The sequence below is a fragment of the Myxine glutinosa genome, chromosome 5 (assembly GCF_964187855.1).
Source record: "Myxine glutinosa chromosome 5, kmMyxGlut1.1, whole genome shotgun sequence".
NCBI classification, from domain to species: domain Eukaryota; kingdom Metazoa; phylum Chordata; class Myxini; order Myxiniformes; family Myxinidae; genus Myxine; species Myxine glutinosa.
Window position 1 is genome coordinate 195,424,049 of NC_136265.1, and position 25,220 is coordinate 195,449,268.

The 25,220-nt window shown below is 45.4% G+C and overlaps 1 protein-coding gene across 2 annotated transcripts in view; it reads left to right on the plus strand.

Annotated features, from left to right (window-relative positions):
• The first annotated feature begins 947 nt into the window (after positions 1-947).
• Positions 948-25,220, plus strand: part of LOC137426536 (homeobox protein Meis1) — a 214,203-nt gene continuing 189,930 nt past the window's right edge. For both annotated transcript variants that reach the window (XM_068115151.2, XM_078779323.1), the window contains exons 1-4: positions 948-1,280; positions 2,678-2,898; positions 22,936-23,077; positions 24,014-24,064. In XM_068115151.2, coding sequence (XP_067971252.1) covers positions 1,269-1,280; positions 2,678-2,898; positions 22,936-23,077; positions 24,014-24,064 — 426 coding nt within the window. In that variant the 5' untranslated portion in view covers positions 948-1,268. The remainder of the gene's footprint in view (positions 1,281-2,677; positions 2,899-22,935; positions 23,078-24,013; positions 24,065-25,220) is intronic.

Sequence of the window (25,220 nt, forward strand, 5' to 3'; positions counted from 1 at the left end):
GAAGAATGGCAGGCAGCTTCGCGTGTCGTTTGCGCGCGACCGGACCTCATAGATATATCGGGGGACTGGGATGCGGCGTACGTAATATGCGTGCCAACTCTCTCTCTCTCAACGTTCGTCTCAGAGGGTACCCTCGCGCAGATCTCGTTACAATAAGCAAGGAGTCCGTAGCGCCGTTCTCTCAAAGCAGTCCTCGCGCTTGCGCTTATATAACGCACTGTGAAATCACTCCGCGCTCCGCCAGGCCACGCCCGTCGGTCAGATTACATTAGCCCTGGTTGGCTGGTGGGGGTTTACCGGCCACGCCCTGGTGGTGAGTTGACGTGGCCACACCTCGTTCTTGGCACTCCGGCCCCTTCTTCTCCAAGCTTGACCGCGTGCGTAATGGCGTTTGGAGCGAGCGCCAAGGCGGCTGCGGCTGGCAGAGGCACGTAATACAATTTGGAGAGAGAGACTGGCAAAATGGACGGAATGGGGCCTATCTTATTTAATTAATGCAACGCAGATGCAACTATTGGGAACACAGCCTTATCTGAAACACATATTTAGGAAATAACTGACAGTCCTATGGTGTCCTACGTGTTGCATATGGCCTAACTATGGGTGCGACCTTATTAAATGATGGGATATTTACAAGAGTTATTATTTACAAGTGAGGGGTTCTCAAAACCGCAGCAATATATATATATATATATATATATATATATATATATATATATATATATATATATTTGAATATATGTATGAAGGAAAATAGTACACGTGGTTTGGAAAGAGTCTTTCCTCATGCTGGAATTCCACAAGCGGGATGCGAAGAGTCCCCTTTTTTTAGAACATCCCTCCCAGGCAGGCGCTCGCCTTACCATGTGCATTCCCTCCCTTCCCTCCAGTACTCCCCCTTCATCCTTCCCTCTCCGGCCTCCCGGTCGTGCACGTACCCCCTCCCTGCAATATCGTCGCTTAAACCCAGCTGAAGCCGCCTGCTTCGCCATTTGCCAGGCCTTGGGCGTCCCGTGCCAGGCTTGAGGCGGCCCCCTGACGGGCGCGGGGCCGTACAGAGTAGTTCGGCCGGTGTGCCCTCGGGGCTGCTCCGGGGAGCATGGGCTGTGCGTGAATGTGCGCAGAGAGTGAGCGCACCGCGGAGGGTGGAGGGACACGCAGGACGCTCCTCTGGCTCAGCGTAGAGGGGCATAAAGGGTCTGTTATCTGCGGGCCAGCCGACGGGCTGGCCGCCTCTAGGCCGACTGAATCCTTCCCTTCGCTTCCGAATGACACAAAGGGTAAGCCCGCACTATGTCTGCACATATATATGTGTGTATATATATATATATATATATATATATATATACATACATGTGTGTGTGTACACATGGGATGTTGTGTATCTGAGTGCCTGTCCCGCTTTTTCTCTCCTTTCCTCTCTTGGTTACTCCCCCTTTCTCCTTTCCAATATCCACACTCATTCTTATCATTAAAGAGGGAATTTGAACCCGCCGCTGGTGACCCTACTTCGGCGGCACACGGACGCCCTGGTAGTAGACCCATTTAGGAAAAGGCCGTTTAATATAGGCAACGGCTTGGCCAGCCAGTGTTCGGAGAGCATTGTCCGGTTCTCTAATCCGGGCTTGTTTTATCCATCCGAATTGCTAATCGGATTGACACTGCTTTGTGCGGTGGTGCGCCTCGCGCCTAATGAGACCATATGGAGCGGCCGTGCGTCCTCGAATGGGTGAGCAAGTTGCACAGGACGTGCAGCTTGTTATGCAGGCGATGCTACTGCATATCATATGTGGTGAACACGTGTGAACGCACGCATCGGTCGTGCTCACTTCAACAGAGGCAAAAATGTGAGGAGCTCTTCCCTATAGTTGCCATGCATGAAAGGTCTTCTCTTCAGGGGCCAAAATCAGGATCAAGATTTTGAAAGCTAGGTCTTTTGGTGAGGATCCCACCTCTGCCACCAAAAAAAGGATCCCACCTCTGCCACCAAAAAAAGGATCCCACCTCTGCCACCAATTAAATGAGCCCACCTCTGCTGGTTTCCTCTCAACACTGGTCTATTTTGCTGTCAGTCATGGTCGACGGGTATACATCTATCATGGATAATTGTTATACGGAATCGGCCATTCTTCGATGATACGTCCGAGATGGCATTGAAACCACTGATGTCCAGAACCTTATTCGCGATGATCTTCCTTCCATGGTCCCTCGGCCAAGTCCAGCTTGCACCACTCGCTTGTTGCAGATGTCTTCAATCGCGCTCCATCCAACTTTTCCCCCACTGCCCCCCTTATCCCCACCACCCGTCGGCGACACACCCCCGCCCGGTTCATTATTTTCGAACACCGACTCCACCTCCGCGTTTTTTAACCACCAACCTCGTCCAATCGCCTCTTATCATCAGACCTCTACAAGCCATCAATATCATCAGCTGTAAAAAAGAAAGAAAGAAAGAAACAACCTCCATCATCGTCCCAAATGCCCTACTCCCTCCCCCAAATCAATATCGCCCCTTCAAATTGAGGCGCCTGCAGTTCCTTGTGTGCCTCCTCGCTCCGGCTCTCTCCACGTGCACGGCGCAGTCATGGAACCGGCATTTCCGAAGTGGCGCCCAAATTCCCCGGATAGGTGTTCCTTCCCAGCAAGCTTACCCCACCCTCCTTGTCTCTTCCCACAGTACGACGATCTCTTGCCTTACGGCCCGCTGGACGGGATGCCGAGTTTAATTTACGGAGACGTGCACAGCTCCAGACCAGCACTCCAGCATCTAAACCACGGGCCGCACGGACACGTTCAGGCCGGACACCAGCAGTACACCGCGCATGGAGGCCTGGTTCCCGGACCCGTTAGCTCTCCGATCAGCGACGCACTTAAGAGGGACAAAGACTCCATTTACGGGTACGTATTCACCGGACAATTACGTGTCCGACGGGATGCCGTGGAGGCAACTCACTTCCTTTTGACCTGTCTCGACTAAGTTTGACTAGATTGTTGGATTGACTGGGCGTTGCATCACTGAGTGCGCATCGGTCGGACGGGTCCGCTCTCTTAGCATCGATTGGTGGACGTTAAAGATCCCACGGTGTCTGTAGCGAGGAGTAGGCGAGCTATCGCCGGCACCCGGAAAAATATGACAAATTCCTGCCCGAGTCGCTTTCAGCCAAACACATGAGGCCTGGCCAGCCGGTTCCTGAAAGACTTGGGCCAAACGTATTTCCCAGCTGACTCCACAGTAAGGTGAGAATAATTGGACAGGTTAAAGTATTAATAGATTGAATGGGAAATTAGATCTGAAAAGTTTGGCCTGATTATGTAAATAATAATTAGCAATAGTTATTAAATTTGACTTCAAACCCTTAATGTTTTCTTCTATGATTTACCTGTGTTGTTGAGAATCACGAAAGGTAATTTAGTTCACCTCTTTACGAGAATTGCCATATTGTTTCGGGTGCCAGATATTTTACTGTTATTTTATATTAAATGTTTGTTTCATATCTCAAGCCAAGACTGGCTCGAAGAAGTTTTCTAATTATGAGAAATTCATATACATCATGCAATTAAATGTCAATGTCCTCCGAATTGCCAATTTCTGAAACAACTTACACTTTCTAAAACACTGATTGTTTGTTCGTGTGCGTATATATATATATATGTGTGTGTGTGTGTGTGTGTGTGTGTGTGTGTGTGTGTGTGTGTGTGTGTGTGTGTGTGTGTGTGTGTGTGTGTGTGTACAATTTCAAAACACAGCTCGTCACATGTGTAATATATATATATGTGTTTATAATTTCAAAACACACCTGGTCATATGTGTAATGTATATATATATATATGTGTGTGTATATAATTTCAAAACACACCTGGTCACATGTGTAATATATATATAGTATTCATATTATGGTGTTGTGCACAAAGGCAGGTTCGTCCTGCTAAAGCAGTATATTTGTGAGAGTTATACTGTGTGGTATAACAAAGGGCGACCATGATATATATATATATATATATATAGATATATCATGGTCGCCCTTTTTACACCCCAAGGTGGCTGTTGATATGTGACATGTGAAGACCCTGGGTCAGTGAATTTGGTGGTGTTGTCAGAGCTGCTCCCTCCTCGACAGTAATCACACTCTGACATTGCAAGCAGTGCAACCTGTTGTCAAGGCTAGAGTACCTGTTACCTGCAGCTCCAGTACCTGTTACCTGTTACCTGTTACCTGCAATTTGAGCAGAAATTTGGAATTCGGTTCGAGGTGCCTGTGATAACTCTCCCAGACTTGAAAGATAACATGGGATCTTTGACGTCCACCACAAACAACCAGTTCTGGCAGATGAGTCCTCCAGCTTAACGTCAAGGTTAATGGATGATGGACACATTGATACCTCGCGCTGTGTGTTTGTGTGTGAGTGTGTTTGTGTGTGATTGTGTGTGAGTGTGTGTGTTTGTGTGTGTGTGTGTGTGTGTGTGTGTGTGTGTGTGTGTGATTGTGTGTGTGTGTGATTGTGTGAGTGTGTGTGTGAGTGTGTGTGTGAGTGTGTGTGTGTGAAACAGTCTATGTCAAAAGTGTTCTAAAACACTGCTGTACAAATTTGATTGTTTGGGAGTTTTTAATGTGTCACTTTATTCATCCTGGTGTTTCACGGACAGGTGATTCATCAACGTGTTCCGTCCCTCAGATAGACATTAAGCCGGTCGTCCCATCTGTCACCATTCGTTGGTGGACGTTAAAGATCCCACGGTGTCCTTCGTGAATACTGTAGACGGGCTATCGCCGGCATCCTGAACAAGTTACAAAACCCTTCCTTGACTTCCTATGTCGGACTGGTGACCTGAGCAGGAATCTTACCCGAGCCAAGGAACCCCTTCTGCAGAACGAACACTCCATGAAGGACTATATGGTGTCACTGTACTTACACGGCTGTGGGGTAACATCCACCATTGACTGAGTGTACAGTGTTCTGCTGTGCCGCTGATGCAGTGCCCGCTGCAGGTTAGAGCAGGAATGGGCAACATGTTCAGCGTGCCGGTGATAGCTCGCCGACTCTTCATGAAGGACACCGTGGGATGTCCACCAACGAATGTCGACAAATGGGTCTCCAAGTTTGATGTGGGACGGCACACACATTGATGAATCACCTGCCATTGAAAAACCAGGATGATAGTTTATAGCTGGGTCTGGATTCTAACCCAGGATAGACAGATTAGAGCCTGTGAAACACCAGGATGATAGTTTATAGCTGGGTGGGGATTCTAACCCAGGATAGACAGATTAGAGCCTGTGAAACACCAGGATGATAGTTTATAGCTGGGTTGGGATTCTAACCCAGGATAGACAGATTAGAGCCTGTGAAACACCAGGATGATAGTTTATAGCTGGGTGGGGATTCTAACCCAGGATAGAGAGATTAGAGCCTGTGAAACACCAGGATGATAGTTTATAGCTTGGTCTGGATTCTAACCCAGGATAGAGAGATTAGAGCCTGTGAAACACCAGGATGATAGTTTATAGCTGGGTTGGGATTCTAACCCAGGATAGACAGATTAGAGCCTGTGAAACACCAGGATGATAGTTTATAGCTGGGTGGGGATTCTAACCCAGGATAGAGAGATTAGAGCCTGTGAAACACCAGGATGATAGTTTATAGCTTGGTCTGGATTCTAACCCAGGATAGACAGATTAGAGCCTGTGAAACACCAGGATGATAGTTTATAGCTGGGTCGGGATTCTAACCCATGATAGACAGATTAGAGCCTGTGAAACACCAGGATGATAGTTTATAGCTGGGTGGGGATTCTAACCCAGGATAGACAGATTAGAGCCTGTGAAACACCAGGATGATAGTTTATAGCTGGGTCGGGATTCTAACCCAGGATAGACAGATGAGAGCCTGTGAAACACCAGGATGAGAGTTTATAGCTGGGTCGGGATTCTAACCCAGGATAGATAGATGAGGGCCTGTGAAACACCAGGATGATAGTTTATAGCTGGGTCGGGATTCTAACCCAGGATAGACAGATTAGAGCCTGTGAAACACCAGGATGAGAGTTTATAGCTGGGTCGGGATTCTAACCCAGGATAGACAGATGAGGGCCTGTGAAACACCAGGATGATAGTATATAGCTTGTTCGGGATTCTAACCCAGGATAGACAGATGAGGGCCTGTGAAACACCAGGATGATAGTATATAGCTTGGTCGGGATTCTAACCCAGGATAGACAGATGAGGGCCTGTGAAACACCAGGATGATAGTATATAGCTTGGTCGGGATTCTAACCCAGGATAGACAGATGAGGGCCTGTGAAACACCAGGATGAGAGTTTATAGCTGGGTCGGGATTCTAACCCATGATAGACAGATTAGAGCCTGTGAAACACCAGGATGATAGTTTATAGCTTGGTCGGGATTCTAACCCAGGATAGACAGATTAGAGCCTGTGAAACACCATACCAGGATGATAGTTTATAGCTTGGTCGGGATTCTAACCCATGATAGACAGATTAGAGCCTGTGAAACACCAGGATGATAGTTTATAGCTGGGTCGGGATTCTAACCCAGGATAGACAGATTAGAGCCTGTGAAACACCAGGATGATAGTTGATAGCTTGGTCGGGATTATAACCCAGGATAGACAGATTAGGGCTTGTGAAACACCAGGATGATAGTTTATAGCTGGGTCGGGATTCTAACCCAGGATAGACAGATTAGAGCCTGTGAAACACCAGGATGATAGTTTATAGCTTGGTCGGGATTCTAACCCAGGATAGACAGATTAGAGCCTGTGAAACACCAGGATGATAGTTTATAGCTGGGTCGGGATTCTAACCCAGGATAGACAGATTAGAGCCTGTGAAACACCAGGATGATAGTTGATAGCTGGGTCGGGATTCTAACCCAGGATAGACAGATTAGGGCTTGTGAAACACCAGGATGATAGTTTATAGCTGGGTCGGGATTCTAACCCAGGATAGACAGATTAGAGCCTGTGAAACACCAGGATGATAGTTTATAGCTGGGTCGGGATTCTAACCCAGGACAGACAGATTAGAGCTTGTGAAACACCAGGATGATAGTTTATAGCTTGGTCGGGATTCTAACCCAGGATAGACAGATTAGAGCTTGTGAAACACCAGGATGATAGTTTATAGCTGGGTCGGGATTCTAACCCAGGATAGACAGATTAGAGCCTGTGAAACACCAGGATGATAGTTTATAGCTTGGTCGGGATTCTAACCCAGGATAGACAGATTAGAGCCTGTGAAACACCAGGATGATAGTTGATAGCTGGGTCGGGATTCTAACCCAGGATAGACAGATTAGAGCCTGTGAAACACCATACCAGGATGATAGTTTATAGCTTGGTCGGGATTCTAACCCAGGATAGACAGATTAGAGCCTGTGAAACACCAGGATGATAGTTTATAGCTGGGTCGGGATTCTAACCCATGATAGACAGATTAGAGCTTGTGAAACACCAGGATGATAGTTTATAGCTGGGTCGGGATTCTAACCCAGGATAGACAGATTAGAGCCTGTGAAACACCAGGATGATAGTTTATAGCTGGGTCGGGATTCTAACCCAGGACAGACAGATTAGAGCTTGTGAAACACCAGGATGATAGTTTATAGCTTGGTCGGGATTCTAACCCAGGATAGACAGATTAGAGCTTGTGAAACACCAGGATGATAGTTTATAGCTGGGTCGGGATTCTAACGCAGGATAGACAGATTAGAGCCTGTGAAACACCAGGATGATAGTTTATAGCTTGGTCGGGATTCTAACGCAGGATAGACAGATTAGAGCCTGTGAAACACCAGGATGATAGTTTATAGCTTGGTCGGGATTCTAACGCAGGATAGACAGATTAGAGCTTGTGAAACACCAGGATGATAGTTTATAGCTTGGTCGGGATTCTAACCCAGGATAGACAGATTAGAGCTTGTGAAACACCAGGATGATAGTTTATAGCTGGGTCGGGATTCTAACGCAGGATAGACAGATTAGAGCCTGTGAAACACCAGGATGATAGTTTATAGCTTGGTCGGGATTCTAACCCAGGATAGACAGATTAGGGCTTGTGAAACACCAGGATGATAGTTTATAGCTGGGTCGGGATTCTAACGCAGGATAGACAGATTAGAGCCTGTGAAACACCAGGATGATAGTTTATAGCTGGGTCGGGATTCTAACCCATGATAGACAGATTAGAGCCTGTGAAACACCAGGATGATAGTTTATAGCTGGGTCGGGATTCTAACCCAGGATAGACAGATGAGGGCCTGTGAAACACCAGGATGAGAGTTTATAGCTGGGTCGGGATTCTAACCCAGGATAGACAGATTAGAGCCTGTGAAACACCAGGATGATAGTTTATAGCTTGGTCGGGATTCTAACCCAGGATAGACAGATTAGGGCTTGTGAAACACCAGGATGATAGTTTATAGCTTGGTCGGGATTCTAACCCAGGATAGAGAGATTAGAGCCTGTGAAACACCAGGATGCTAGTTTATAGCTGGGTCGGGATTCTAACCCAGGATAGACAGATTAGAGCCTGTGAAACACCAGGATGCTAGTTTATAGCTGGGTCGGGATTCTAACTCAGGATAGACAGATTAGAGCCTGTGAAACACCAGGATGATAGTTTATAGCTGGGTCGGGATTCTAACCCAGGATAGACAGATTAGAGCCTGTGAAACACCAGGATGATAGTTTATAGCTGGGTCGGGATTCTAACTCAGGATAGACAGATTAGAGCCTGTGAAACACCAGGATGATAGTTTATAGCTGGGTCGGGATTCTAACCCAGGATAGACAGATTAGAGCCTGTGAAACACCAGGATGAGAGTTTATAGCTTGGTCGGGATTCTAACCCAGGATAGACAGATTAGAGCCTGTGAAACACCAGGATGAGAGTTTATAGCTGGGTCGGGATTCTAACCCAGGATAGACAGATTAGAGCCTGTGAAACACCAGGATGATAGTTTATAGCTGGGTCGGGATTCTAACCCAGGATAGACAGATTAGAGCCTGTGAAACACCAGGATGATAGTTTATAGCTGGGTCGGGATTCTAACCCAGGATAGACAGATTAGGGCCTGTGAAACACCAGGATGATAGTTTATAGCTTGGTCGGGATTCTAACCCAGGATAGACAGATTAGAGCCTGTGAAACACCAGGATGATAGTTTATAGCTGGGTCGGGATTCTAACCCAGGATAGACAGATTAGAGCCTGTGAAACACCAGGATGATAGTTTATAGTTGGGTGGGGATTCGAACCCAGGATAGACAGATTAGAGCCTGTGAAACACCAGGATGATAGTTTATAGCTGGGTCGGGATTCTAACCCAGGATAGACAGATTAGAGCCTGTGAAACACCAGGATGATAGTTTATAGCTTGGTCGGGATTCTAACCCAGGATAGACAGATTAGAGCCTGTGAAACACCAGGATGATAGTTTATAGCTGGGTCGGGATTCTCACCCAGGATAGACAGATTAGAGCCTGTGAAACACCAGGATGATAGTTTATAGCTTGGTCGGGATTCTAACCCAGGATAGACAGATTAGAGCCTGTGAAACACCAGGATGATAGTTTATAGCTGGGTCGGGATTCTAACCCAGGATAGACAGATTAGAGCCTGTGAAACACCAGGATGATAGTTTATAGCTTGGTCGGGATTCTAACCCAGGATAGACAGATTAGAGCCTGTGAAACACCAGGATGATAGTTTATAGCTTGGTCGGGATTCTAACCCAGGATAGACAGATTAGAGCCTGTGAAACACCAGGATGATAGTTTATAGCTGGGTCGGGATTCTAACCCAGGATAGACAGATTAGAGCCTGTGAAACACCAGGATGATAGTTTATAGCTGGGTCGGGATTCTAACCCATGATAGACAGATTAGAGCCTGTGAAACACCAGGATGATAGTTTATAGCTGGGTCGGGATTCTAACCCATGATAGACAGATTAGAGCCTGTGAAACACCAGGATGATAGTTTATAGCTTGGTCGGGATTCTAACCCAGGATAGACAGATTAGAGCCTGTGAAACACCAGGATGATAGTTTATAGCTGGGTCGGGATTCTAACCCAGGATAGACAGATTAGAGCCTGTGAAACACCAGGATGATAGTTTATAGCTGGGTCGGGATTCTAACCCATGATAGACAGATTAGAGCCTGTGAAACACCAGGATGATAGTTTATAGCTGGGTGGGGATTCTAACCCAGGATAGACAGATTAGAGCCTGTGAAACACCAGGATGATAGTTTATAGCTGGGTCGGGATTCTAACCCAGGATAGATAGATGAGGGCCTGTGAAACACCAGGATGATAGTTTATAGCTGGGTCGGGATTCTAACCCAGGATAGACAGATTAGAGCCTGTGAAACACCAGGATGAGAGTTTATAGCTGGGTCGGGATTCTAACCCAGGATAGACAGATGAGGGCCTGTGAAACACCAGGATGATAGTATATAGCTTGTTCGGGATTCTAACCCAGGATAGACAGATGAGGGCCTGTGAAACACCAGGATGATAGTATATAGCTTGGTCGGGATTCTAACCCAGGATAGACAGATGAGGGCCTGTGAAACACCAGGATGATAGTATATAGCTTGGTCGGGATTCTAACCCAGGATAGACAGATGAGGGCCTGTGAAACACCAGGATGAGAGTTTATAGCTGGGTCGGGATTCTAACCCATGATAGACAGATTAGAGCCTGTGAAACACCAGGATGATAGTTTATAGCTTGGTCGGGATTCTAACCCAGGATAGACAGATTAGAGCCTGTGAAACACCAGGATGATAGTTTATAGCTTGGTCGGGATTCTAACCCATGATAGACAGATTAGAGCCTGTGAAACACCAGGATGATAGTTTATAGCTGGGTCGGGATTCTAACCCAGGATAGACAGATTAGAGCCTGTGAAACACCAGGATGATAGTTGATAGCTTGGTCGGGATTATAACCCAGGATAGACAGATTAGGGCTTGTGAAACACCAGGATGATAGTTTATAGCTGGGTCGGGATTCTAACCCAGGATAGACAGATTAGAGCCTGTGAAACACCAGGATGATAGTTTATAGCTTGGTCGGGATTCTAACCCAGGATAGACAGATTAGAGCCTGTGAAACACCAGGATGATAGTTTATAGCTGGGTCGGGATTCTAACCCAGGATAGACAGATTAGAGCCTGTGAAACACCAGGATGATAGTTGATAGCTGGGTCGGGATTCTAACCCAGGATAGACAGATTAGGGCTTGTGAAACACCAGGATGATAGTTTATAGCTGGGTCGGGATTCTAACCCAGGATAGACAGATTAGAGCCTGTGAAACACCAGGATGATAGTTTATAGCTGGGTCGGGATTCTAACCCAGGACAGACAGATTAGAGCTTGTGAAACACCAGGATGATAGTTTATAGCTTGGTCGGGATTCTAACCCAGGATAGACAGATTAGAGCTTGTGAAACACCAGGATGATAGTTTATAGCTGGGTCGGGATTCTAACCCAGGATAGACAGATTAGAGCCTGTGAAACACCAGGATGATAGTTTATAGCTTGGTCGGGATTCTAACCCAGGATAGACAGATTAGAGCCTGTGAAACACCAGGATGATAGTTGATAGCTGGGTCGGGATTCTAACCCAGGATAGACAGATTAGAGCCTGTGAAACACCATACCAGGATGATAGTTTATAGCTTGGTCGGGATTCTAACCCAGGATAGACAGATTAGAGCCTGTGAAACACCAGGATGATAGTTTATAGCTGGGTCGGGATTCTAACCCAGGATAGACAGATTAGAGCCTGTGAAACACCAGGATGATAGTTGATAGCTGGGTCGGGATTCTAACCCAGGATAGACAGATTAGGGCTTGTGAAACACCAGGATGATAGTTTATAGCTGGGTCGGGATTCTAACCCAGGATAGACAGATTAGAGCCTGTGAAACACCAGGATGATAGTTTATAGCTGGGTCGGGATTCTAACCCAGGACAGACAGATTAGAGCTTGTGAAACACCAGGATGATAGTTTATAGCTTGGTCGGGATTCTAACCCAGGATAGACAGATTAGAGCTTGTGAAACACCAGGATGATAGTTTATAGCTGGGTCGGGATTCTAACGCAGGATAGACAGATTAGAGCCTGTGAAACACCAGGATGATAGTTTATAGCTTGGTCGGGATTCTAACGCAGGATAGACAGATTAGAGCTTGTGAAACACCAGGATGATAGTTTATAGCTTGGTCGGGATTCTAACCCAGGATAGACAGATTAGAGCTTGTGAAACACCAGGATGATAGTTTATAGCTGGGTCGGGATTCTAACGCAGGATAGACAGATTAGAGCCTGTGAAACACCAGGATGATAGTTTATAGCTTGGTCGGGATTCTAACCCAGGATAGACAGATTAGGGCTTGTGAAACACCAGGATGATAGTTTATAGCTGGGTCGGGATTCTAACGCAGGATAGACAGATTAGAGCCTGTGAAACACCAGGATGATAGTTTATAGCTGGGTCGGGATTCTAACCCATGATAGACAGATTAGAGCCTGTGAAACACCAGGATGATAGTTTATAGCTGGGTCGGGATTCTAACCCAGGATAGACAGATGAGGGCCTGTGAAACACCAGGATGAGAGTTTATAGCTGGGTCGGGATTCTAACCCAGGATAGACAGATTAGAGCCTGTGAAACACCAGGATGATAGTTTATAGCTTGGTCGGGATTCTAACTCAGGATAGACAGATTAGAGCCTGTGAAACACCAGGATGATAGTTTATAGCTGGGTCGGGATTCTAACCCAGGATAGACAGATTAGAGCCTGTGAAACACCAGGATGAGAGTTTATAGCTTGGTCGGGATTCTAACCCAGGATAGACAGATTAGAGCCTGTGAAACACCAGGATGAGAGTTTATAGCTGGGTCGGGATTCTAACCCAGGATAGACAGATTAGAGCCTGTGAAACACCAGGATGATAGTTTATAGCTGGGTCGGGATTCTAACCCAGGATAGACAGATTAGAGCCTGTGAAACAGCAGGATGATAGTTTATAGCTGGGTCGGGATTCTAACCCAGGATAGACAGATTAGGGCTTGTGAAACACCAGGATGATAGTTTATAGCTGGGTCGGGATTCTAACCCAGGATAGACAGATTAGGGCCTGTGAAACACCAGGATGATAGTTTATAGCTTGGTCGGGATTCTAACCCAGGATAGACAGATTAGAGCCTGTGAAACACCAGGATGATAGTTTATAGCTGGGTCGGGATTCTAACCCAGGATAGACAGATTAGAGCCTGTGAAACACCAGGATGATAGTTTATAGCTGGGTCGGGATTCTAACCCAGGATAGACAGATTAGAGCCTGTGAAACACCAGGATGATAGTTTATAGCTTGGTCAGGATTCTAACCCAGGATAGACAGATTAGAGCCTGTGAAACACCAGGATGATAGTTTATAGCTGGGTCGGGATTCTAACCCAGGATAGACAGATTAGAGCCTGTGAAACACCAGGATGATAGTTTATAGCTTGGTCGGGATTCTAACCCAGGATAGACAGATTAGAGCCTGTGAAACACCAGGATGATAGTTTATAGCTGGGTCGGGATTCTCACCCAGGATAGACAGATTAGAGCCTGTGAAACACCAGGATGATAGTTTATAGCTTGGTCGGGATTCTAACCCAGGATAGACAGATTAGAGCCTGTGAAACACCAGGATGATAGTTTATAGCTGGGTCGGGATTCTAACCCAGGATAGACAGATTAGAGCCTGTGAAACACCAGGATGATAGTTTATAGCTTGGTCGGGATTCTAACCCAGGATAGACAGATTAGAGCCTGTGAAACACCAGGATGATAGTTTATAGCTGGGTCGGGATTCTAACCCAGGATAGACAGATTAGAGCCTGTGAAACACCAGGATGATAGTTTATAGCTGGGTCGGGATTCTAACCCAGGATAGACAGATTAGAGCCTGTGAAACACCAGGATGATAGTTTATAGCTGGGTCGGGATTCTAACCCATGATAGACAGATTAGAGCCTGTGAAACACCAGGATGATAGTTTATAGCTGGGTCGGGATTCTAACCCATGATAGACAGATTAGAGCCTGTGAAACACCAGGATGATAGTTTATAGCTTGGTCGGGATTCTAACCCAGGATAGACAGATTAGAGCCTGTGAAACACCAGGATGATAGTTTATAGCTGGGTCGGGATTCTAACCCAGGATAGACAGATTAGAGCCTGTGAAACACCAGGATGATAGTTTATAGCTTGGTCGGGATTCTAACCCAGGATAGACAGATTAGAGCCTGTGAAACACCAGGATGATAGTTTATAGCTGGGTCGGGATTCTAACCCAGGATAGACAGATTAGAGCCTGTGAAACACCAGGATGATAGTTTATAGCTGGGTCGGGATTCTAACCCAGGATAGACAGATTAGAGCCTGTGAAACACCAGGATGATAGTTTATAGCTGGGTCGGGATTCTAACCCAGGATAGACAGATTAGAGCCTGTGAAACACCAGGATGATAGTTTATAGCTTGGTCGGGATTCTAACCCAGGATAGACAGATTAGAGCCTGTGAAACACCAGGATGATAGTTTATAGCTGGGTCGGGATTCTAACCCAGGATAGACAGATTAGAGCCTGTGAAACACCAGGATGATAGTTTATAGCTTGGTCGGGATTCTAACCCAGGATAGACAGATTAGGGCCTGTGAAACACCAGGATGATAGTTTATAGCTGGGTCGGGATTCTAACCCAGGATAGACAGATTAGAGCCTGTGAAACACCAGGATGATAGTTTATAGCTTGGTCGGGATTCTAACCCAGGATAGACAGATTAGAGCCTGTGAAACACCAGGATGATAGTTTATAGCTGGGTCGGGATTCTAACCCAGGATAGACAGATTAGGGCCTGTGAAACACCAGGATGATATTTTATAGCTTGGTCGGGATTCTAACCCAGGATAGACAGATTAGAGCCTGTGAAACACCAGGATGATATTTTATAGCTTGGTCGGGATTCTAACCCAGGATAGACAGATTAGAGCCTGTGAAACACCAGGATGAGAGTTTATAGCTGGGTCGGGATTCTAACCCAGGATAGACAGATTAGAGCCTGTGAAACACCAGGATGATAGTTTATAGCTTGGTCGGGATTCTAACCCAGGATAGACAGATTAGAGCCTGTGAAACACCAGGATGCTAGTTTATAGCTGGGTCGGGATTCTAACTCAGGATAGACAGATTAGAGCCTGTGAAACACCAGGATGCTAGTTTATAGCTGGGTCGGGATTCTAACCTAGGATAGACAGATTAGAGCCTGTGAAACACCAGGATGATAGTTTATAGCTTGGTCGGGATTCTAACCCAGGATAGACAGATTAGAGCCTGTGAAACACCAGGATGCTAGTTTATAGCTGGGTCGGGATTCTAACTCAGGATAGACAGATTAGAGCCTGTGAAACACCAGGATGATCGTTTATAGCTGGGTCGGGATTCTAACTCAGGATAGACAGATTAGAGCCTGTGAAACACCAGGATGAGAGTTTATAGCTGGGTCGGGATTCTAACTCAGGATAGACAGATTAGAGCCTGTGAAACACCAGGATGATAGTTTATAGCTGGGTCGGGATTCTAACCCAGGATAGACAGATTAGAGCCTGTGAAACACCAGGATGATAGTTTATAGCTGGGTCGGGATTCTAACCCAGGATAGACAGATTAGAGTCTGTGAAACACCAGGATGAGAGTTTATAGCTTGGTCGGGATTCTAACCCAGGATAGACAGATTAGAGCCTGTGAAACACCAGGATGAGAGTTTATAGCTTGGTCGGGATTCTAACCCAGGATAGACAGATTAGAGCCTGTGAAACACCAGGATGATAGTTTATAGCTGGGTCGGGATTCTAACCCAGGATAGACAGATTAGAGCCTGTGAAACACCAGGATGATAGTTTATAGCTTGGTCGGGATTCTAACCCAGGATAGACAGATTAGAGCCTGTGAAACACCAGGATGAGAGTTTATAGCTGGGTCGGGATTCTAACCCAGGATAGACAGATTAGAGCCTGTGAAACACCAGGATGAGAGTTTATAGCTGGGTCGGGATTCTAACCCAGGATAGACAGATTAGAGCCTGTGAAACACCAGGATGATAGTTTATAGCTGGGTCGGGATTCTAACCCAGGATAGACAGATTAGAGCCTGTGAAACACCAGGATGATAGTTTATAGCTGGGTCGGGATTCTAACTCAGGATAGACAGATTAGAGCCTGTGAAACACCAGGATGAGAGTTTATAGCTGGGTCGGGATTCTAACCCAGGATAGACAGATTAGAGCCTGTGAAACACCAGGATGATAGTTTATAGCTGGGTCGGGATTCTAACCCAGGACAGACAGATTAGAGCCTGTGAAACACCAGGATGATAGTTTATAGCTGGGTCGGGATTCTAACCCAGGATAGACAGATTAGAGCCTGTGAAACACCAGGATGATAGTTTATAGCTTGGTCGGGATTCTAACCCAGGATAGACAGATTAGAGCCTGTGAAACACCAGGATGATAGTTTATAGCTGGGTCGGGATTCTAACTCAGGATAGACAGATTAGAGCCTGTGAAACACCAGGATGATAGTTTATAGCTGGGTCGGGATTCTAACTCAGGATAGACAGATTAGAGCCTGTGAAACACCAGGATGAGAGTTTATAGCTTGGTCGGGATTCTAACCCAGGATAGACAGATTAGAGCCTGTGAAACACCAGGATGATAGTTTATAGCTGGGTCGGGATTCTAACCCAGGATAGACAGATTAGAGCCTGTGAAACACCAGGATGATAGTTTATAGCTTGGTCGGGATTCTAACTCAGGATAGACAGATTAGAGCCTGTGAAACACCAGGATGAGAGTTTATAGCTGGGTCGGGATTCTAACCCAGGACAGACAGATTAGAGCCTGTGAAACACCAGGATGAGAGTTTATAGCTGGGTCGGGATTCTAACCCAGGATAGACAGATTAGAGCCTGTGAAACACCAGGATGAGAGTTTATAGCTGGGTCGGGATTCTAACCCAGGATAGACAGATTAGAGCCTGTGAAACACCAGGATGATAGTTTATAGCTGGGTCGGGATTCTAACCCAGGATAGACAGATTAGAGCCTGTGAAACACCAGGATGATAGTTTATAGCTTGGTCGGGATTCTAACCCAGGATAGACAGATTAGAGCCTGTGAAACACCAGGATGATAGTTTATAGCTGGGTCGGGATTCTAACCCAGGATAGAGAGATTAGAGCCTGTGAAACACCAGGATGAGAGTTTATAGCTGGGTCGGGATTCTAACCCAGGATAGAGAGATTAGAGCCTGTGAAACACCAGGATGATAGTTTATAGCTGGGTCGGGATTCTAACCCAGGATAGAGAGATTAGAGCCTGTGAAACACCAGGATGAGAGTTTATAGCTTGGTCGGGATTTTAACCCAAGATAGACAGATTAGGGCCTGTGAAACACCAGGATGATAGTTTATAGCTGGGTCGGGATTCTAACCCAGGATAGAGAGATTAGAGCCTGTGAAACACCAGGATGAGAGTTTATAGCTTGGTCGGGATTTTAACCCAAGATAGACAGATTAGGGCCTGTGAAACACCAGGATGATAGTTTATAGCTGGGTCGGGATTCTAACCCAGGATAGAGAGATTAGAGCCTGTGAAACACCAGGATGAGAGTTTATAGCTTGGTCGGGATTTTAACCCAAGATAGACAGATTAGGGCCTGTGAAACACCAGGATGATAGTTTATAGCTGGGTCGGGATTCTAACCCAGGATAGACAGATTAGAGCCTGTGAAACACCAGGATGAGAGTTTATAGCTGGGTCGGGATTCTAACCCAGGATAGACAGATTAGAGCCTGTGAAACACCAGGATGATAGTTTATAGCTGGGTCGGGATTCTAACCCAGGATAGACAGATTAGAGCCTGTGAAACACCAGGATGATAGTTTATAGCTGGGTCGGGATTCTAACCCATGATAGACAGATTAGAGCCTGTGAAACACCAGGATGATAGTTTATAGCTGGGTCGGGATTCTAACCCAGGATAGACAGATTAGAGCCTGTGAAACACCAGGATGATAGTTTATAGTTGGGTCGGGATTCTAACCCAGGATAGACAGATTAGAGCCTGTGAAACACCAGGATGATAGTTTATAGCTTGGTCGGGATTCTAACCCATGATAGACAGATTAGAGCCTGTGAAACACCAGGATGAGAGTTTATAGCTGGGTCGGGATTCTAACCCAGGATAGACAGACTAGAGCCTGTGAAACACCAGGATGAGAGTTTATAGCTGGGTCGGGATTCTAACCCATGATAGACAGATTAGAGCCTGTGAAACACCAGGATGATAGTTTATAGTTGGGTCGGGATTCTAACCCAGGATAGACAGATTAGAGCCTGTGAAACACCAGGATGATAGTTTATAGCTTGGTCGGGATTCTAACCCATGATAGACAGATTAGAGCCTGTGAAACACCAGGATGAGAGTTTATAGCTGGGTCGGGATTCTAACCCAGGATAGACAGACTAGAGCCTGTGAAACACCAGGATGAGAGTTTATAGCTGGGTCGGGATTCTAACCCAGGATAGACAGACTAGAGCCTGTGAAACACCAGGATGATAGTTTATAGTTGGGTCGGGATTCTAACCCAGGATAGACAGATGAGAGTTTATAGCTTGGTCGGGATTCTAACCCAGGATAGACAGACTAGAGCCTGTGAAACACCAGGATGAGAGTTTATAGCTGGGTCGGGATTCTAACCCAGGATAGACAGACTAGAGCCTGTGAAACACCAGGATGAGAGTTTATAGCTGGGTGGGGATTCTAACCCAGGATAGACAGATTAGAGCCTGTGAAACACCAGGATGAGAGTTTATAGTTGGGTGGGGATTCGAACCCAGGATAGACAGATTAGAGCCTGTGAAACACCAGGATGAGAGTTTATAGCTGGGTCGGGATTCTAACCCAGGATAGACAGACTAGAGCCTGTGAAACACCAGGATGAGAGTTTATAGCTGGGTGGGGATTCTAACCCAGGATAGACAGACTAGAGCCTGTGAAACACCAGGATGAGAGTTTATAGCTGGGTGGGGATTCTAACCCAGGATAGACAGATTAGAGCCTGTGAAACACCAGGATGATAGTTTATAGTTGGGTGGGGATTCGAACCCAGGATAGACAGATTAGAGCCTGTGAAACACCAGGATGATAGTTTATAGCTGGGTCGGGATTCTAACCCAGGATAGACAGACTAGAGCCTGTGAAACACCAGGATGAGAGTTTATAGCTGGGTGGGGATTCTAACCCAGGATAGACAGATTAGAGCCTGTGAAACACCAGGATGATAGTTTATAGCTGGGTGGGGATTCGAACCCAGGATAGACAGGTTAGAGGCGAGTGTGCGTACCTCGAGGTCGTCCTGCCAGCCCCCAGCAATTATCACTGCCTATAAAGTATTACACTTCTTTTTTCACGACAACAATTTACTACAACAAAAAGCTGTTATATAAACATTTTGTATGATTAGTTGAACTTGAAATGACTCTCCCGTTGTAAATGTGTTGTTATATTGAAATTATGTACTTTGCTGTATTATTGGTCCACCTGGAATCAAGGAATGATTGTAATGTCAAAGGACATTTAATCCGGCATACCTTCTCCTGTATCATCATCCAGCAGCGCAACATAAATCACTGTAATTGATGGTAAAACTACCTTTTTGCTCTGCCTCGCGTTCTGCTGAAGCCTTTCTTCGTAGCACTGCGATGGGAAACGATGGAAGGTTTTGGATCAACTACACCTGCATCGCGTTCATTATCATACTGTTTGCCAGCGTCTGAATGCGACCCGACCTGATGATTCGTCAATGTGAAGGGGCCAAAGTGACGAATGATGCGGAGTGGTCGACTGATGGATGACCCAGGTTGACGAGCGACATTTGGTCCCGTGTTTTGTACTTGTATGGGATTCAGGTGTTGCTTTGACTTTTTGAGTGCACGGTGAGAGTGACGGAAACCTGTTTGAGCGGGAGCGTGTGTTTTGCGTTGTACGAGTGTATCGCGAGTGGAAGGAATTTCTGAAGATCTCTCCCACACGACATGAACCGTAAATCTCAAGACCTAAGTGAACAGCGGGCGATGATGTTGGCAACACGCAAATAATGGGCTCGGAAATTGATAACACGGATTCATAAATAGGAATCCTGAAACCAAACACTGATCAATGCGAAACATTTATTAGTGAAATATCGATTCTATCTTACTCCCGATAGCCCATATGGAATAATATATTGTTGCATGCAGTAAAATTCTTACACATGCATTTAATGCATATCTTCATATTATAAATACGCACAGCAGGTCCATCGTCTCTCCTTCATAGCCAGTCTCTACAAGTCAGAAAAAAAACAATTATTACATGTCGTGTGACTCATGAAACAAATTCAAAATATTAGAAATCAAAAAATCAATAGGTGAGATTGATCTACAGATAATGACATCGAGATTAAAAAAAACTTTTTACAATGCATTTAATAAAATGTTTTATGTACACATTTAAATCAAAAACATCCGTCCACAACTTTTTGAGATATCCTGCTGTGTATCGTATTTGGCCCTATCTCCCAATGGTGAAGAATCACTTTAAAACATTCTACTAGCCGGATCCGGATCCAGATCTTCACCAAAATTGAATCGTTCCTTCCTTGTCACAAACAAAACCAGTCCATCAAGTTTCCTCCAAATCCATCTATAACTTCTTGAGATATCCTGCTATGTATCGTTTTTGGCCCTACCTCCCAATGGTGAGGAATCACTTAAAAATAAAATAATTCTCATATCCGAATACATAGTCAGGTCTTCACCAAAATCGAATTTATTTGTCCTTGTCAGACAACCAACCGGTCCACCAAGTTTCGCCCAAATCCGTCCACAACTTTTTGAGATATCCTGCTATGCATCGTTTTTGGCCCGATCTCCCAATGGTGAAGAATCACTTAAAAAATTCTACTAGCCGGATCCGAATCAGGATCTTTACCGAAATCGAATCATTCGTCCGAAGCCGTCCACAACGTTTTGAGATATCTTGTTCACAGACAAACAAACCACAAACAGACAGGGGTGAAAACAACCTCCATCCACGTTTGGTGGTGGAGATTAAAAAAAAATTCAATTTAAATTAGTTTAGTTAGTGCAAATTATCACTGAGCAAGGGACCAGGTCTCCCTCTATTTTGTTCTACAATACATGTTGATCCGTTCTGTCCTCTCGCTCCTCTATAGGTTAATAGAACTACAGACTTCAGACATCTTTCCCCACACAGTGTTCAAACATACAATTAAATTGAAACAAATGAATTATTTTAAAGGTTGGATAAAAATATTCTGGAAGTTAATCGCCGTTGATGAAATCTCATACACCATCCTATTTAAATTGTGCAAGTACTACTGAACTGGATGCTTTTGCAATCAATCAGAAGGGGATTTGTGTTTCCAGTTTTCAAGTATATAATTCAATTTAAATAAAATAACGACCGCAAAAGTCGTATAAAAAAATTCCGGAAGTTAATCGCCATTGACGCAGTGTCTTTTACACCACCTTATCGATCACGTCACATTAGCTCTTTGTGCCTGTTGTTTGTGTCCTTTATGACGGCCTTTAAAACGGTATGCTTCTGGTTTGGAATGATTTCCAATTTTGTTTGATTGCCAGACAGACAGAGTAAAAACATGATCTCAGTCCTCTCCGCACATGTGCGATCGGGACAAATTCAGAAACAAAGTACTGTTAAACTACAGGTTTGTTTTCTGATTAATGTTCTGACTTGTGTTCATAATATAACATTAGATTGAAATCAAGTTTTTCCTTGATCATAAACTGATGTTTATGGACGGACAGACAGACAGAACTTGTTGTTTAAACCCGCTTTTCACTTTGAGCGCATGGGGGGTGTAATGACTCGGCGGTGTAATGGTTTGAGCGTCTGCTCTGAGTCTGGGAGGTCGGTTGTTCAAATCCCAAACGAGTCATATCAAAAACTTTGTACAAAAAAAATAATAATAAGAATAAATAAATAAATAACAATAGTCCGTGCTGCCTCGTCCTTACTTGATGCTCATCATCAAAGGATAGAGCATGGACAAACAACCATAGGTTGGCTACTGTTGCGTAGGCTTGCTGTGCCTACTGGCTTCATGCGTTGAAGTCGCTTGTAAGAAACTCACATTAGAACAAAAATACAAACTACTTTGACGCGTATGAAATGATGAAAACACCTTCACTCACACTTCAGGTGATTCAGCATCTTGAATTATTTATTTATTATTTAACAATCCTACGTCGTGGTGTATTTGAAAAGTTTGTACGAAGATGGACAGAATTGTCCAAAAAAGGGGATTGTCCCTCCCCCTGCACACTTATCTCCCTCTGTCCCCCAATATACAAGTCTGTCCCCCAATATACCCGTGTAAGCACCCGTGCCATGCTTGTACCGTGCTGCCGTGTAAGCACCCGTGCCATGCTTGTACCGTGCTGCCGTGTTAGCACCCGTGCCATGCTTGTACCATGCCATGGTACCCACACCCGTGCCATGCTTGTACCATGCCATGGTACCCACACCCGTGCCATGCTTGTACCATGCCATGGTACCCACACCCGTGCCATGCTTGTACCATGCCATGGTACCCACACCCGTGCCATGCTTGTACCATGCCATGGTACCCACACCTGTGCCAAGCTTGTACCGTGACGCCGTGTTTGCTTTGTCGAGCTTATTAACACATTGTGTGTATAACCCCCCCCCCCCCCCCCATTCACTCCCTACCTCACCACTCCCCCTCCAACCCCTTCCCTAGGCATCCACTCTTCCCTCTCCTCGCGCTCGTATTCGAGAAGTGTGAACTGGCCACGTGTACGCCGCGCGAGCCGGGCGTGGCAGGTGGAGACGTCTGTTCTTCCGAGTCTTTTAACGAAGACATCGCCGTGTTCGCCAAGCAGGTGCGGAGCACAAACTTGCACCGAATAGCCCTAAATGGGCGGAAAACAATGTTGGGATTGCGGTCCTGGGAGAATATTACTGCCTGGACATCATAACACTCACCTGGTTATCAATCGGCTGCATTTCGTCAATTTAATGACGATCCTGTTATTGTGATAATAATTAATGATGATCATCGATCATGTGCGATGGAGTAATTTAATCAATGTGTTAAATTGATCAACGGTGGTGAATCCAAATGTGTAATCCAGAACCATAGGTTTATTGCATTTTGTTTCATATTATAACTGGAAAGCATCTGGAAATGCAAAGCTCGTCCACGTTTATATTTAAACATCTTCTTCTTCGTCCATATGGTAAACCTGGTGAGAACAGTTCAAATGAATACAAAATGAAAATTGATGATTTTGTGCAGCCTTGACCTTTCAGCTTAAGTTTTTGATTGATGAACAAATTGTGTGACACGATGTACAAATTCTTAAAATTTCAGGTCAATCGTACGGAAATTGACGATTTTATGCATCCTTGACCTTTGACCTTTTTATCTAAATATAAAACATTCGGCTTCTAGCTTTTGATTGGTGAATCAACTCGGTGTCCCAATAGGCAAATTATTAACATTTCAGGTCAATTGGATAAAAATTTATTTTAAGTGACCCTGACCTTTGACCTTTTGACCTGGTACTTCTGTTAGTCTACGATATAAGAGAGATGTTGGTCAGTGTGTCGCCATTTTTCTCAGAGATGGTTCAACGGATCTTCGTCAAACTTTCAGAGGTTCATCAGTGAGTGCCTGGGAGTGTTTTAGGCAAAGAAAGAAAAAAAATCTTCAAACTTTCTTTATAAATCTTCCTTTTCCTGTGCTCTCTGTACTGTACAATTATGGTCTTTTTATGACGAATCTGGACTAAAATGTGTTAATTTATATTTCCCAGGTTCGGACTGACAGCCCCTTCTTCACCTCCAACCCCGAGATAGATAACCTGGTAAGTTGATTGACGTTGCCTTTGAATCGATTTTCAATTGTATCTATCTTTTTCTTCTCTTCCACATGGCTGTGGGTAGCGTCAATTATGTGGGCGCAGCTGTGCCACTGATGCAGTGCCTTCTGTAGGTTAGGGCAGGAATTTGAGATTTGCGCAGGTTGTGTTGGTGATAGTTCGCCTACTCTTCCCGAAGGACACCATGGGATCTTTAACTTGCACAAACGAATGTCGGCAGATGGGATGCCCAGTTTAACATCCATCCGTGGGATGGCACACACATTGGTCGAGGCCTCGTCCCGCATACAAAACACCAGGATGAGATTTTTCCATATGTGTGCAAGGGAGTTTGGTGCATGTTTTACTCCAACCTGCTTCGCCCTACCTGATAATAAATGATGCCATTGTTCAAAACATCATCTCATTGTTTGGGAGCAATTGGACCGGCGGAGCAGCCCTTGGGGAACATGCTGCACTCAACCAAACTGAGCAGAACTCAACGTCTGGGATTCCTAACCGCAGTGAAATTGAGCGAAATGCGGTAAGCGTAGTGTGTGCTCGTTCCGCCTCCTTTTGAGCGGTTGGTGTAAATGAGCGAAATGCGGTGAGCGTAGTGTGTGCTCATTCCGCATCCTTTTGAGCGGTTGGTGTAAAGGAGTGAAATGCGGTGTGCATAGTGTGTGCTCATTCCGCATCCTTTTGAGCGGTTGGTGTAAAGGAGCGAAATGCGGTGAGCGCAGTGTGTGCTCGTTCCCCCTCTTTATGAACGGTTGGTGTAAAGGAGCGAAATGCGGTGAGCGCAGTGTGTGCTCGTTCCCCCTCCTTTTGAGCAGTTGGTGCAAATGAGCGAAATGCGGTGAGCGTAGTGTGTGCTCGTTCCCCCTCCTTTTGAGCGGTTGGTGTAAATGAGCGAAATGCGGTGAGTGTAGTGTGTGCTCGTTCCACCTCCTTTTGAACGGTTGGTGTAAAGGAGCGAAATTCGGTGAGCGTAGTGTGTGCTCGTTCCGCCTCCTTTTGAACGGTTGGTGTAAAGGAGCGAAATGCGGTGAGCGTAGTGTGTGCTCCTTCCGCATCCTTTTGAACGGTTGGTGTAAAGGAGCGAAATGCGGTGAGCGCAGTGTGTGCTCGTTCCCCCTCCTTTTGAGTGGTTGGTGTAAAT